Source organism: Desmodus rotundus, chromosome 6, assembly GCF_022682495.2.
Source record: "Desmodus rotundus isolate HL8 chromosome 6, HLdesRot8A.1, whole genome shotgun sequence".
Taxonomy (NCBI): domain Eukaryota; kingdom Metazoa; phylum Chordata; class Mammalia; order Chiroptera; family Phyllostomidae; genus Desmodus; species Desmodus rotundus.
In genome coordinates this window covers 84,128,959-84,145,336 of record NC_071392.1, presented here as the reverse complement: position 1 = coordinate 84,145,336, position 16,378 = coordinate 84,128,959, and the positions used below count along the sequence as shown (strand labels likewise).

Below are 16,378 nucleotides of genomic sequence, written 5' to 3'. Positions count from 1 at the left end.
CATTGATGTTAGAGAAAAACATTGGTTGCATCCCATATACACCCCGACGGGTGGGGGGGGGGCTCTGCTGGGAAAACAACCCGCAATCTTGCAACCTTTTGGTGTACAGGATGACATTTCAACCAACTGAACCACCCATCCAGGGTGGGATATAACAATTTTTAAAAACAAAACAACAAAAATCTATATCTTTAAGCAGCTTGTATTTTAATCAAGGCATGGGATTACAAATTATAAATATATAAATTAGTTAAGATATTGAACTTGCATCTTTTGATACATTATGAAGAGAGGAGACTGGCTGGAGATGACAGTATTCTTCCCTGCAGAAAGTTGACTCAGGGTAAAGACCTGTGAGTACTGGTATTTGAAGTCCCTTTAGTAAAAAGCCAGGTCTGCTGATTACCCACTGAGACTCACTATTGTCCTTTCTGTCTCTATGAATTTGACTAGACTAGGAATCTCATATAACATGGAATTACAAAATATGTGTTGTTTTGTTAGTGGTTTATTTGTTCGTCCATACTGTATCATGTGCAAAATTTTCTTCCTATTTAATGTTAAATAATATTCCATTGTATGTGTACAGGGTGGGGCAAAAGTAGCTTTAGTTCGCTTGGAAAAATCATATAATAATTAGTAATATAAGAATAAATTCTTTTGCATACTCAGGACTGTAAACCTCCTTTTGCCCCACATTTTGTTTATCTGTTCATCTATCAATGGACAGCCATCAATGGTTGGTTGCTTCCATCTTTTGGTTATTGTGAATAAAGCTGCTATGAACACAGGTGTACAAATACTTGAGTGTCTGATTTTATTTCTTTGAGTTAATATAGGGAAGTGAGATTAACTGAATCGTGTGATAATTATGTATTTAATCTTTTAAGGAGTTGTTATACCGTTTTCTATAGCAGCTGCATTTTACATTCCCACTAACAATACACAAGAGTTCCAGTTATTCCTTATACTTGCCAAAATGTATTTTCTGGGTTTTGGGGTTTGTTTGTTTGTTTTTGATTTGCATTTCCCTCATGACTAATGATGCTGAGCATCTTTTTGTGTGCTTATTGGCCATTTGTATTTCTTCTGTGGAAAAATATCTATTCAGGTCTTTTGCCCATTTTTTAATTGGGTTGCTTTTTGTTGTTGAGTTGTAGGAGTTCTTTATATATTCTAAATATATATTCTGAATGTCAATTCTAATCAGACAGATAATTTGCAAATACTTTCTTTTATTCTGTGGGTTCCCCTTCACTCTGTTGATAGTGTCCTTTGATTCACAATAAAAGTTTTTTATTTTGATTACTCTAACTTGTTTTTCCTCTAGTTGCCTGTGCCTTTGGTATCATACCCAATAAATCATTGCCAAATGCAATGTCGTAAAGCCTTTCCCTATGTTTTCTCCTAAGAATTTTATAGTTTTAGTTCTTGTGTTTAGGTCTTTGATCCATTTTGAGTTAATTTTTGTGTATGCTATAAGGTAAGGGTCCAACTTTTTCATGTGCATATCCAGTTTTCCCACTGCCATTTGCTGAAAAATCCTTTCTCATTGAATGGAAATTTTGATAAATGCCCTTGTCAAAAGTTATTTGACCACATACGTGAGAATTTATTCCTGAGCTCTCTGTTCCATTGGTTTATGTGTCTTAACTTTATGCCAGTCCCACACTGATTGGACAACTGTAGTGAAAACTAAGTTTTGAAATCAGGAAGTTTAAGACCTCCAGCTTTTTTCTATTTGGAATCCCTTGACATTCCACATGAATTTTAGGATGGATTTTTTTCTATTTCTGCAAAAACACTTGGAATTTTAATAGGAATTGCATCAAATCTATAGATTGCTTTGGGTAGTATTGACATCTTAAGAGTCCTTATCTCTTAAATATGAATGGACATCTAAGAATAACTGGATATTTAAAGAAGGCTTTTAACAGGAAAGATAACAGCAGAAATGGTCAAAAGGTACTCAAACAATGCAGAGAGCAGAAGAAAACTATTAATTAACATCAGAGATAGGAGAAGACATAGTGATCTGTTCTTGTTTTATGGCTGTACTAAAGTAGTAAAAATAATAGAAAATCAATTGACCATAATGTGAGGCTTTATTTCTGGACTCTTAACTCTATTGTTTTGTTCTATATATGTATCCTTATTCTAGTACCACATGTCTTGATTACTGTAGCTTTATAGTAACTTTTGAAATCGGGAAATGTGAATCCTCCAACTTTGTTCTTGTTACTAATAAAAATACTTACTGGGTTTTTGCTATATGGTAGGCTCTAATAATTTTTTACATATATTACCTCCTTTAATTCTCAAAATTACTATACAAATGAGGAAAAACTAGCTACATAATGAAGACTGTGGTAAAACAACTAAGGAGCTGTAGGGAAAGAGTAACTAACTCTTTCAGATTTTTACCAAGGAGAGGTTTCAAGTAGACTTTGAAAAATAAGTAGGATTTTGATAAGGAATGGAGTTTTAGAAAAGCTTTCTCGTGAAGAAGCATCTGGTATCTGCAACCTCTTGGAGAAAGGAAATTTTGTTGGTGGCAGTGGTTGAGGTGTGCCTTGATGTGGGAGGACTTGGCTTACATTTGTAGGGTGAGAAAACAGATGAAGTGAGAATAAATGGGGGATAGCATGTGCCAAGTAAACATCCAATGCTGTCACTAAATTGAGAGCAGAAAAGGGATGGGGAAAGATGTGGAGAATGGCTTAGAGTAGAAGAGGAAGCTTTTATTTGAAGGCTTTGGTCCTCAGAGTAAATTTGAAGGTATTGCTGTTTTCTGAGTGAATTAAAGTCTGCGAACAGGGATGAAGTTAGGAGCTGGAGAAGCGTGGAAAAGGTTGGAATAAGTGTTGTGAAGAATTTAATATGATATCAAAAATAAGTAACGTTTTCAGGCAGTAGTGTGAAGGACTAAGTTCCGTAAGTTGATTATGGATCTAATTGGCCTAGCTTTATCATTTTCTGCAGCAATGTGTTGTATGTATAACTTGAGACAAAGAATGGAATAATTGAGTTGTAGGATTTACCCAAGATTGGTACTTAACAAGCAAGTTGGTGAAAGAATTAGCCAGAGAATCTTAAGATGTTACCAGTGGCATTGTTGAAATAGAGAGCCACTATTCTTTAGGGAAAATAAGACAACAAAGATCCAAATCTGAGAAACTTGAAGGGATTAATGTTGACCATGAACACATTACTGTGGTAGCGAGATGGAAACTTACGAAGGTAGGGTAAGTGTGTGTGCGCATAGTGCTGTAGGAGGTTCCAAACAGAGATCTCAGTATCATGTGGAACTCTTTTGTAAAGAACTGTATAGTATAGCTCTGGGTCTTGAAGGTAGTGTGGAAATAAATGCCTGTAGAGATGTGAGGTATAAGGAGCTTTAAGGGAAGAGTATTAAAAGAATAATCAACATCCACACTGAATGCAGCCAGGATAATAGGGTGAAATGAGCCAAGCCAGGTACAAAATAAGGTAGGCAAGTGCTTTGGTAGATTGCAGCTGTGACAATGGAGAGAGATAGAATAAGTAATTGTTTTATGCTTAAGAAAAGGAAGAGATACTGATAAATGCCGTGAAACAATTGTTTGTAAGCCACAATGAAGGGAACAGTGAAGGGAACTAGTCAAAAATTAAGAATAACATTTTGATAAATAACATTCAGAAATTTTTTATTGTTTACATGTATTACTTTTCCTAAGGCTAACTTTGTATAGTGAATATGCTGCTCAATAAATAATATTTGATCTATGGAAGGAGGAACTTCTGTCTGCCAAGACTGCATGTGTACAGTCTTCAAAGGGTAGGAATTTCATCAGTCTTTGTTTTTTGTAGACTGAGCCCCAAACAATGCCAGACACATGTAAATGTGCACATGTTCTCTGTCTCTCTCTCCCTCCTCCCCCCCCTTTACTTATTTATTTATCAAAGGCTCAATAAATGGATCATATTAAAAGAGCTGCCCTTAAATGATTAGTACTTGGAACTAAAAGTTATATAGAATATAGCGCAGAAAATTTTGGTTCTTATGCCTTGAAATGCTATAAAACATTTCATAGTCAAGGTAGAGCACCTTGTAGGTTGTAAAGAAGGCTCTTTACCTCAGTAGCTCATTTTAGTATTTTCTTCTTTGCCTCCCCCGCTCCCCCGCCCCGCAAATTATATGGTAAGATCTAGCATACCAGGTGCAGTGGTCTTTTTTGAAATGAAATTTTTCCTTCATTCTCTTCTACCTTTGATAATTCTTCCTTGCTTATAGAATGAAGTTCAGGGTTCATAGCATGATACTCTCTACAATGTGGTACCTTATACTTTTTTGGTCTTATTGTTTGTGCCTGTGTTTTTAGTCTTCATTTAAATTACACAAATATATATTGATTCCTTACTGTATCCCAGGTATTGTATGACATTCAGCTATACCAGTCAGTAATTTTTCCCTGTGTCTTACAATTTTCTACCTCCTTATTTTGTTACACAATTTATCCTGTACACAGTATCCTCTTCTCCCCACTTACTCCATCCATCTACATGATGTTTTAAGACCCCTCTCCTTCCTCATTCTTTTATCAAGAATGTTTTTTATTTGTCATGATAGCATTTGTACAAATAAAAATAAACTCATCTGTTTCTCTGCAGCCCAGTAATGAACTTGAGAGATGAGTACTGCCATTTCTAAATCTTTTATTCTCCCTGTTGCATAAATATTTATAGTACTGCATCTTTTTGGGGTGCTAGGGAGAAATGGTGGACCATGGTGTTGGGGAGGGTGATTACCACTGTCTTAAAGAACCATGGACATGTATATTTCAGTTCATTCCATCTCTTTCAATATCATTCCGTTTTCAGCATTCTTCTCACTCTTAGAATATGATATATGTGATCATTTGACCTTACAGCCTTAGTCAAAAAAGGACAGTGGTCCCAGAATTTCTTGTCTGTATTTTGTAAGCCACCTTTCAAATAAAATTTTATTCTCTAAGCAGTATTTGATGAAGAAGGGGGTCATCAGAAATCCATAGTGAGAGGAATAAAGTATTTTAACTGATAGCTATTTCAGAAGGAAGACAGCAGTTATGTATCTTCTAACCCATAGGTGGCAAACACAAGGCCCATGGGCTGAATACGGCCTTCAACTTTTTTTTATCTGGCCTGGCAGCAGCGCCAAGCTCCTTACCCCTTATTAAGGAGTAGTTAAACTATTGTGAAGGACACATGGACAAAATCGGGGGGGATGGTGGGGGTGGGGGAGGGAGGTGGATTCAGCTGGGGTGGGGGGGAGGGAAGGGGAGAAAAGGCATACAACTATAATTGAATAACAATAAAAATTGGAAAATAAAATAAAATAAAATGGCTTGTCATATCCCCATTTAAAAAAAAAAAAAAACAAAAAAAAGGAGTAGTTACATCTATATAGTCCTAAAATTACATTTGGCCCTTTGAAGGCAACCTTGAGGATGTTGCCCCCGTTGAAAATGAGTTTGACACCCCTGTTCTAAGCCCTATTGAAGAGGTTTTGGTGATAATGGTGAACTCTTGCATTGTGTACCTGAGTCTTATTTTTTGACAAATCTAATAATACCTCATCTGCTTTACAACTTGTCTGTTCTCTGAGCAGGGGAAGTGGGTGTAAAATTGTACATGCTTACAACTTTTGGGAGGGGAAATATTTTAATGAAGAGGGTATTTATCCTTGATGTAGTATTTTATACTATCTTCATTTATTAATACTCAGATATTCTAGACATCTCTTTTATATATGTGTGTATCAGTTTCTCAATGTAATATAGTATCTTATAACAAAAGATTTATCAATTTAAAGGTAAAAGTGTTTATTTACAGTACTTTCAGTGCTTATTTTATAACATAACTTAAAACCCTGTTAGCTAAATTATAGAGAGGTTATAAACAAGGACTTAAATTTTATATTTCCATTTGTTACTGTCAGGAAAAAGTCCAGATTCAGTGTAAGTCTACTTTATTTTATAGGCCTATGAAGAATACACCAGCAAGCTAGATGCCCTCCAACAAAGAGAACAACAGTTACTGGAATCCCTGGGGAATGGAACTGATTTTTCTGTTTCTAGCTCTGCATCAATGGACACCGTTACATCTTCCTCCTCCTCTAGCCTTTCAGTGCTACCTTCATCTCTTTCAGTTTTTCAAAATCCCTCAGATGTCTCACGGAGCAACCCTAAGTCACCACAAAAACCTATTGTTAGAGTCTTCCTGCCCAACAAACAGAGAACAGTGGTGAGTCAACTTTTAATATCATCATTGCCTTTTCTTTGTATTTTTCAGAAAGACCAGTTGTTGAAAATGAAATATATTATCACTTCATACTCAGTGGTCATGCAAATTGAATCATCCATTTCAAACAAGGGAGGAAAAGACAATTATTTGGTGCCAAAGTCTGTGTTCCTTAACTGTAACAAATAGTATTGTTTTTAGTGTCAGATTTGACACTCAAGTGTAAGTACTAGTTCAGAATCAATCAGAATTTTAAAACTAGTACTTGTTTGTTGTCTAACATCTATTAGCTAAGATTTATTTTTCACCCTTGAGAAATCTCTGTTTGGATTTATTTTTCCTCTTGTTTACATAACTTTAAATTGTTGATCATTAGTGTCACCATTGGAACAGAGTACTCTGTGAGTAACATTTAGAGCAAAGAAATCTGCAGAATTATTTTAGATGGTCTGTAATCCCCAAGTATAGCAAATACTGTCAGTAGACTTAGTAAATAATGCACCTGAATATATTGCTACTTTTATAATGTATATGGTTGCTTTTGACAGTAACAAAAAAACATTTCATTTTCCAATACAACTAAAGTCAAAGTAGTTTTTAATTATTTTTCTGAGACAGCATCAGTAGTAATGCTGGTTCTTCGTGGAAAGTTTGTTCACCTGTGTTATAGTGACCCCAGTGGGGTCAGTTTTTCACCATGTGCAAGAAAGGGATGGATGTGAAGGTCAGTCAGTGTATGGGAATACAAGACTAGGCCCTCAGCCAGTGTCACAGCTGTAGTTGGGACTCAGATCTCTATATAAACCTGAGCTTTGAGGAGAAAGGCTTCACCTTCAGCGAAAGGGTGAACTGGAAGAAAATTTATTCACCAACATACATAAGTAGCAATGAAACTTGTCTGTCTTTGCCAGGGCTCCAGATAAAGGTTAAAGATTACCCTGTGAACTCTTAACTATAGATCTGGTTTCACCATAGTGTGGGGTTCTCAACCTAAGAAATTAACGTAACAACTGCTCCTAGAATGGTAATAGCACTCAGGCACATGGCAAAAGCAAATGCAAATCCTTCCTGGCCCATTTAGATCTCATGGAATTCACAGAGAAAAGGCCCTGCTGACAAGCTCAAAATCCCAGTTTATAAAATATACAAGGAAACTGTCTACCATTAGTGAGTTAGAAGATTTAGAAACAGCTGGATTAAACTTCTAAGAAAGAACAAAATAGAACTTCCAGGTGGTTTTTAAATTTAAAAAAGAAGGAAATCTTACCTTTGTGACAGCATGGATGGACCTGGAGAATATTATTCTAAATGAAATAAACCAGTCAGAGAAAGACAAGTACCTTATTATTTTACTATGTGGAATCTAATGAACAAAATAAACTAACAAACAAAATAGAGACAGACTCATAGATAACAGCATACTAACATCCTTTGGAGGGGAGGGGGATGGGCTTGGTGAAAAAGGTGAAGAGAGTAAGCCAAATAAATAAAGTTATATATACAGTCAACAGTGTGGTGACTAACAGTGAGGGAGGTAGGAGAGGGTAAAGGGAGGATAGATGGTGATGGAAGGAGACTTGATTTGGGGTGGTGAACACACAACACAATATACAGATGGTGTGTTATATAATTGTATTCCTGAAACCTGTATATTTTTATTAATCAATATCACCTCAATAAATTCAGTAAAAAATTTTTAAATTTTTAAAAAGAAAGAACAAAATAGAAAAGTCAGTGGATAACAGTTATCAACCATGAAGTATTACTAAAAATGGTTGTAAGTTGTCAAGTTTCTGCACCTTACATTTTACAAGAAACACAGGGGGTTGGGCACCATGAGGAAACAAGCAAAATCAGAATGTGGACATCTTGTAAGACAAACCACCTCAATGTCATGGAGATTAAAAGATTGGGGATTATTCTACACTAAATAAGACTAAAGAGGCATAACAACTAAATAAAGTGTGTGACCTGTTTTGGTACTAAGATGGGAAGACCTGTAAAAGGCATTCTTGAGACTTGGAAATTTTTTAATGTTGACTGAATATTAGATGCTGTTATAGAATTAATAATTTTAAGGTGTAATAATAGTTATTATGAGGGAGAATATCTTTATTCTTAGAAAATACATGTGTAAGTACTTAGGGGTGTGTTGTTATCATGCCTGCAACTCCCCCCATCCTCTTTTTTGAAATATAACTTAAAAATGTACAAATCTCAAGTGTCTGGTTCAGTGACATTTTACAAGTGTAATTGCCATGCAGATCAAGACACAGAACATTTCTAGTGTGTGAGAGGATTCTCCTGTGTTCCTCAACCCCAATTCAGTACCCACCCTTAAGAGTAACCATTATTCTGACTTCTAATCTCAATTAATTAGGAACTTACTGTCAAATGGTATGATGGAAAACAAAATATATAGAGAGAAAAAACAAATATGAAAAAATAATAATTTTGAACCAATTAGAGAAATTGGATGGCATTTGTACTATTCTAATTTTTATATATTTGAAATTTTTCATAATACAATTAGAAAAATTCAAACAACACAGAATAAAGGAAAACTAGAAAGTCCAAAAGAGACAGTTGTCACTGGGGGAAAAATGAACGTATTGGGGCAGATTTGAGGAAGTAGCAATGTAACACTTTAAATAAAATTTCAATATGTGAAGATAGCTACAGCCCTGGCTGGTGTGGCTCAGTGGACTGGGCACTGGCCTACAATCTTTTAAAAAAAAAAAAAATTGTTACAGCATACTACAGAGCTGTGTTAAAAATGCTTTATGGAAATTATAATATCTATTCTTAAAAGTTCAGTGCAGCCCTGGCCAGGTTGCTCAGTTGGTTGGAACATTGTCCCATACACCAAAAGGTTGCAGGTTCAATCTCTGATCAGAACACATACCATGGTTGTGAGTTTGATCCCCTATTGGGGCATGTACAGGAGGCATCCAGTCCATATTTCTCTCTCACACTGCTGTTTTTTTTCTCTCTTTGTCCCCCTTCCTGTCCTCTCTAAAAGCAATGAAAAAAGGGCCTCAGGCAAAGATTTAAAAATAAAAAAAAAATTTAATTCAGTGGATTAGGTAAAAAGATAAAACCCAACTGAATGAAGAGAGAATTAATGAACTCTGTAAAGCAAAAAAAAAGTTATAAAAAAATACAAAGAGCAGTTCAGTGGTATGAAGTAAAGAATGAACAATTTCATTATGTGCCTCAGGAAGAGTTCCAGAAAGTGAGAAGTAAAGTAACAGAGCAAAATTTAAAGAAATGATGGAAGACATGAATGTAAAGATTTGGAAAACACAAGTCCTAAGTTAGATAAGTAAATTTGAATCCATACTTACAGATGTAACAAAATGAAAGAATATTGTTTCAAAAGCACTTAGGGGGAAAAAATCTATAAAAGAATTTCAATTAGATTAACACAGATTTCTTCATGGCAGCTGTAGAAGCCAGAAGACAATAGAATAATATACACAGAGTGCTGAGAGATGCCTATGAGTCACTCAGCTAAAGTGTGAGTTTAGCTAGCATGGTACACTATGAGTGGAGGCACTGTAAAGACCTTTCTAATGAGGAGTTTACCTCTCCCAGGTTCTACTTGAAGGAAGTACTCAAAAATTTCTTTAAGGAAAAAATCAAACACAGGAAGGAATGAAAAGTAAGAAACCGAAAACTACAAAATTTGTAGAGGAAAACAAAGGATAAAATCTTTATGACCTGGAATTTGGCAATAATTTTTAAAATATGACACAAAAAGCACAATCCGCAATGAACATACAGTAGTTCCCCTTATTCAAGGGGAATACATTCCAAGATACCCAGTGGTAGTTGATGAGTTTAATTTATAAACTAGGTCCAGTAAGAGATTAACAGTTATAACCAATAATAAAATAGAACAGTTATAACAGTATACTATAGTAAAAGTTACTTGAATGTGGTCTCTCTCTCAAAGTATCTTACTGTACTATACTCACCCTTCTTGTGATGATGTGAAATGATACAATGCCCATGTGATGAGATGAAATGAGCTGAATGATGGAGACACTGTGGCAGAATAAAGAATGCACTATAAGAGTTACTTGAACACAAATACTGAGATACTTGGACTGTCAATCTGATAACTTTGATGGCTACTAAGTGGCTAAAAGGCAGATAGTGCATACAGTGTAGATACACTGGACAAAGGAATGATGCATGTCCCTAGTGGGAAGGAGTGGGATGGCACAGGATTTCATCACCCTACTCAGAACCACTGCACATTCAAACTTACGAATTACTTCTGGAAATTCTCATTTAATATTTCAGACCACAGTTGACCATGTGTAATTGAAACCTCAAAAAGTGAACCATGGAGAAGGGGGGACTATTGTATTGATAAATTGGACTTCATCAAAATTAAACACTTCTGCTCTTCAAAAGACAATGTTAAGAGAATAAAAAGACAAACCACAGACTGATAATCATCTGTTGAAGAACATGGATTCAGAATATATGAAGAGCTCTTAGAATTCAGTAACAAAAAAATAACTCAATTTAAAAATGGGCAGAGAATTTGAACAGGTACTTCACCAAAGAACACATATGGATGGCAAATAAACACATGAGAAGATGCTCATATCATAAGTCATTAAGGAACTGCAAATTTAAAGGCACAATATACCACTACACATCTACTAGAATGGCTAGAATGAAAGTTGGCCATACCCAAGTGTTGGTGAGGATATGAACTAATAATTTTAATAAACAGTTGGTGGAACTGTACAATGGTACAACCACTTTGGGAAACAATTTGGCACTTTTAGTAATGCAATCCCTTTCAAAATCTCAATAGCACCTTTTTTTTTTTTGCAGAAATAGAAAAGTCCATTCTGAAATTCATGTGGAATCTCAAGGAATCCTGAATGGCCAAATATTCTTATAAAAGAGTAAAGTTGGAGGTCTCACACTTCCTGATTTCAAAACTTACTGCAAAGCTTCAGTAATCAAATCATTGCTGTAATGGCATAGACAGACATATAGACCAGTGAAATAGAATACGGAGTCCAGAAATAAGTTCTCACATATATGATCACAGGATCTTTCACTAGGTACCAACATCACTTAGTGGAGAAAAGACAGCCAGTTCCATAAATGGCACTTGGAAAACTGGGTATACATGTGCAAGAGAGTGAAGTTGGACCCTTACCTTACATCATACACAAAGCTATTTCAAATGGATTAATGATGTAATGTAAGAGCTAAGACTAATACTCTCAGAAGAAAACGAGAGAGAAAACACAACATTGGATTTAGCAGTGTTTTCTTGGATATGACAGCAAAATCACAGGCAATGTAAAATTAGAGAAATTGGGCTACATAAAATTAAAAACCTATGCCAATCAAAGAACACTGAACAGAACGAAAAGTCAGTCTACGGAATGGGAAAAAATATTTGTAAATCATATATAACAAGGGGTTAATATTACGAATATATTTTAAGAAACTCCTACAGCTCTAAACAAAGAACCCGTAACAACCCTATTTTAAAAAATGGGCATCTTCCAGTCAAGATGATGGCCTAGGCAGACGTGGCTCACCTGTTCATACAACCGCATCAAACTTACAACTAAAATACAGAATAAACATCACTCAGAAGCATTGGAAATTGAATTGAATGAAGTCAGACAACTACAGAATTAAAGATGCTGCATCCATACAGGATGGTAGGAGGGGTGCAGACACGGAACAGGCCGGTCCCACACCCATGTGGATAAAAATTTGGGAGGGAGGAGTCCCAGACCCACACCAGGCCCCCCAGCCCAGGTTGCCAGTGCCAGGAAGATAAGTGCCCACACCTCTGACTGCAAAAACCAGTGGGGATTGAATCAGGAAAAGAAACTGCTGGAGCCTCAAGCAGTTCCTCTTAAACAATCCACACACTGACTCACTTACCCAGACTCACTCCCTCTGAGCTCCAGCACCAGGATGGCAGCTTGAAAGGCACCAGTGATATAGAGGGAGAAACTGAAGTGTCTGGCATCAAGGTGAGCAGAAGCCATTGTCCCTTTCCTAAATCTTCCCCCCCAGAGCTGGTAAGCTGGTACCATAGCTGAGACTCCATCATCCTGGCTAACACTGTTTGACCGGCCTTGGAGATCCCTAGAGACCCTGCCCCACCCAATTTACAGGCCCACCCAAGCTGCTTTTCCATAAGAAGGCTGGTCTTTGCTCCTAAATCCCATCAAACAAGCTACAAGTGGCATCAGTGAGCTCTAATGGCAGCCAGATTAGATTCACAGCTTGGCTTCACCTCGGAGTCTCTACACAAGCAGCAGCCATCTCAGATTGCTTTACAGCTCAGGTGCGGTGCCCCAGGCGAAACACCAGTGGGGGCTGACCTTGGCCTGTACCACCCAGGAAACCCCAGGGCCAGTGCACCCAGTGCACAGCTACAGACCATGTGGGAGAACCACCACCCTGCCCCTGCACAGTTGATCCTCCACAGAGGACAGAGGTTGGTGCTCAGTGGTCACAGCCAGTCCTTGCAGCTGAATGGCCTGGGTAAATCCCTCCCTTTGACATGCCAGCATCAACCAAGGCTCAACCACAGAAGGAGGGTGTACTTAGCCCACACAAAGGGCACACCTTGAGCACACAGCTTGGGTGATACGATAGGCAGCGCCAGTGGACCCTACAGAACACCTACTACATTAGGCCACACTACCAAAACACAGAGTCAAAGCAGTTCTACCTAATACATAGAAATAAACACAGGGACACTGCCAAAACCAGCAGACAAGGAAACATGGCCCAAGTGAAAGAACAGATCCAAACTCCAGAAAAAGAGCTAAAGGGAATGGAGATAAGCAATCTATTAGATGCTGAGTTCAGAACACTGGTTTTAAGGATGGTCAAGGAACTTAGTGAGGACCTCAGCAGCATAAAAAAGACCCAGTCAGAAGTGAAGGATACACTGATTGAAATAAAGGACAATTTACAGGGAGACAAAAGTAGAGTGGATGAGGCCCAGAATCAAATCAATGATTTGGAACATAAGGCAGGAAAAAACAACCACCCAAAAGAAGAAGAAAAAATTTAAAAATGAGGATAGTACAAATGGCCTCTGGGACAATGTTAAGAGGTCCAACATTCACATCATAGGGGTGCCAGAAGGAGAAGGGGAAGAGCAAGAAATTGGAAAAATATCTTAAAAAAAAAAAAAAAACAGTGAAAGAAAAATTCCCTAATTTGGTGAAGGATATAGACATGTAAGTCTAGGAAGGGCAGAGAGTCTCAATTATGATAGAAGCAAAAAGGCCCACTCCAAGATACAACATTATTAAATGGCAAAGGGTAAAGATAAAGAGACACTCTTAAAAACAGCGAGAAAAAAGAAAGTTAGTTACCAGATAGTTGCCAGATGGGAGGGGAAAGGGGGAGAATGGGTGAAGAGGTAAAGGGATTAAGAAGTACAAATAGGTAGTTACTGAATAGCCACTGGGATGTGAAGTACTGTATAGGCAGTGGAGCAGCCAGAGAACTTATACGCATGACCTGTGGACATGAACAATGGTGGGGAGATTGCCTGAGGGATTGAGGGGTGCTGGGTGGAGGGGGGCAAAGGGGGAAAATTCAGGACAACTGTAATAGCATAATCAAAATACAATTTAAAAATTCTCATGGAAGCACTGTAAAATGATATCTTTTTAACTATTTTGAATAATAAGGAGAATACTGGTTTTACCAGAGATCTGTACAAAAATGTTCTTAGTAGTTACTTCTAATAGTCCAAAACTGAGTATAACCCAAATGTCCATCAAGGGGTAAATGGCTACACAAATTGTGGTATATTTGTAGAAAGTGATGCACTGAGACACACAGCTATAGTTTAACAGTATAGTGTACCAATAGTAGGTTTGTCTGGATCAAAGAGAGAAATTTACATTTGTAATTTTCATAGGTACTTTCAAATTTTGCTTCATAGGTCTAACTTAATTTTACACAACTACCAGCAATGTATGAGTTGCCTTTTTACCACCACCACATCAGCAGAGTATGTTTTCAATCAGTATGGTAAATGAAAACTATCTTGGCAGGTTTGAGCTTGCTTTTCTCAGTGAGGTTGAACACCACCTTTTCATATGCTTAAGGCCATTTATATTACTGTTCCTATGAGCTGTCTTTCACATACTTTGCTCACTTTTTTATTGGGTTGTTGGTCTTGATCTCAATTTTTCAGGAGCTTCCCTTATATAAGATAGGCCTGTTATATGTGTTGCAAATATTTTGTCCCAGTTTGCATTTGTCTTTTGGTTTGCTTATAATGTGTTTTGCCATCTAAAAAGGCTCTTAATTTTATGTAGCTGAATTTACTATTTTTCTAATGTAGTTTCCAGATTTTGCATCATAGTTATAAAGGCCTTCTTCTTTTGAGGTTGAAAGGAGTTTGCTTTGTTTTCTTTCCATTCTTTTATGGTTTGTCCCTTCCTACTTTCAACATTTGAATTCTTTGCTCTATTTATAGTTTATCCTCATATACTATATCAGGTACGGATAAACCTTTTTTTTATAGATTGGTTCCAGTTGTCCCCATGTCAGTTATTAGAAATTTAATCGTTACCTTATTTTAGATGCTGCGTTTATCTTATCCTAATTTCCTTCATGTATTGGAATCTGTTTTGGTTTTTCCTGTTCCACTGGTCTCTCAGTCTTTTGAGCAGGCACTATCATGAAGCAGCAAATAGTACCCCAAAAATCAGCCTACAGAAGTGGAATGAAGAAGGAGTGACTGATGACTTTACCTCTGTGAAAGAGTGGAAACCCAAATTTTTGCTTGCTGATGAAATAAACATACACCTTGGAATCAACCTGCGCAGAGAAGCATAAGGGAGCATAGTATATTTGAAAATGGCATTATAGAAATGCATGAGGGAAATTACGAAAGAAACTGAAGGGTTGATGGTCCCAGTTCATTTATTGCCTTATATGCCATACAGAATTTGAATTTTGCCTTATAAATAATGGGACAATTTTCAGCAGACTAATGAAATATAAGATTATATCTGGAGGTTCTAAATCAGAGTTCTGTCTATGGCCATACTACCCTGAACCAGCCTGATCTCGCCTGATCTCAGAAGCTAAAAGAGTTAGTTCACTGGGCTCCTTGGCAATCCATACAAGTTCCATGAACCCTCCCTGAAATTTTCTGTCAGAGAGACCATCTGAGTCATTAGATTCTCAGAAGTCTGACACACACAGAAGTTAAAAATACCTTCTTTAGAAAGATATCTATACCATGGAATAGGATAGATTGAATGGGGTTTAAAACTAAAGATAGGGTTGCTAATCAAGAAATTTTTGCATTGGAGTAGGGAGAATATGAGTAGCAGAGGGGAAGGGTGAGTTTTCCCTTCAGTTCATTGTTTCTGGAAGGTATGGCTAATGCGTGGTAGTTGTGTTCTCTGAAATTCCTGCAAACACTGAATTAGTGAAGGGCAACTACAGGGTTACTATTATGTAAATGAGCCAGAGATGGCCTCTATCTATTGACCCCTAGATGGTTTATTTTTTTCAGTCTGCTGGGGCCCATTTGCTTAAAAGCCTGCTGGCATAGGACACGTTTAGAGTATGAGAGCTGGAACAAGAAGGCACAGTGTCACCTTGTTTAGTGTCAGCTGGCAAACTGCGCATTGGACTCGCTCCTCTGCACTTGTTCACATAAGCATTGCAAGTACTGGTTTGGGGGTTACAAATAAATTTAACGAGTAGACAAATCACAAATACAGAATTGCACAAATAAAAAGAATGAGCTGTACTATTTCAGTCTCGTGCATACTTCCAATGATGAGTCTACTCCGTGAGATACTTTGATACTTTTCCCTTGCTGGGTAGTTTTAATGGTTATATTGAGCTAAATTTGGCGTCCTGATTTTTTTCTAGTCATGGGTCCTAATTTGGCTTTCTGGATTGTTCCCCCTTCAATATGCTATTTAAATTCAGCTGTCTTATATCTACCCTTACTCCATTTTTTCCCCTCTAGCATAAAGATTTTCGGTTTCTTTGGGAATGTTGGGATTGCTAAGTACTTTAAGTAATTTAAAAGAATGAAACCTTTAATTTTATTGTCTCCACT

The 16,378-nt window shown here is 37.0% G+C and overlaps 1 protein-coding gene across 5 annotated transcripts in view; it reads left to right on the top strand.

The window, feature by feature from the left end:
• BRAF (B-Raf proto-oncogene, serine/threonine kinase) overlaps window positions 1–16,378 on the top strand; it is a 115,499-nt gene that overhangs the window by 28,731 nt on the left and 70,390 nt on the right. For all 5 annotated transcript variants that reach the window (XM_053925999.2, XM_053925997.1, XM_053926000.1 and 2 more), the window contains exon 3: window positions 6,001–6,264. In XM_053925999.2, the coding sequence (XP_053781974.1) occupies window positions 6,001–6,264 (264 nt within the window). The remainder of the gene's footprint in view (window positions 1–6,000; window positions 6,265–16,378) is intronic.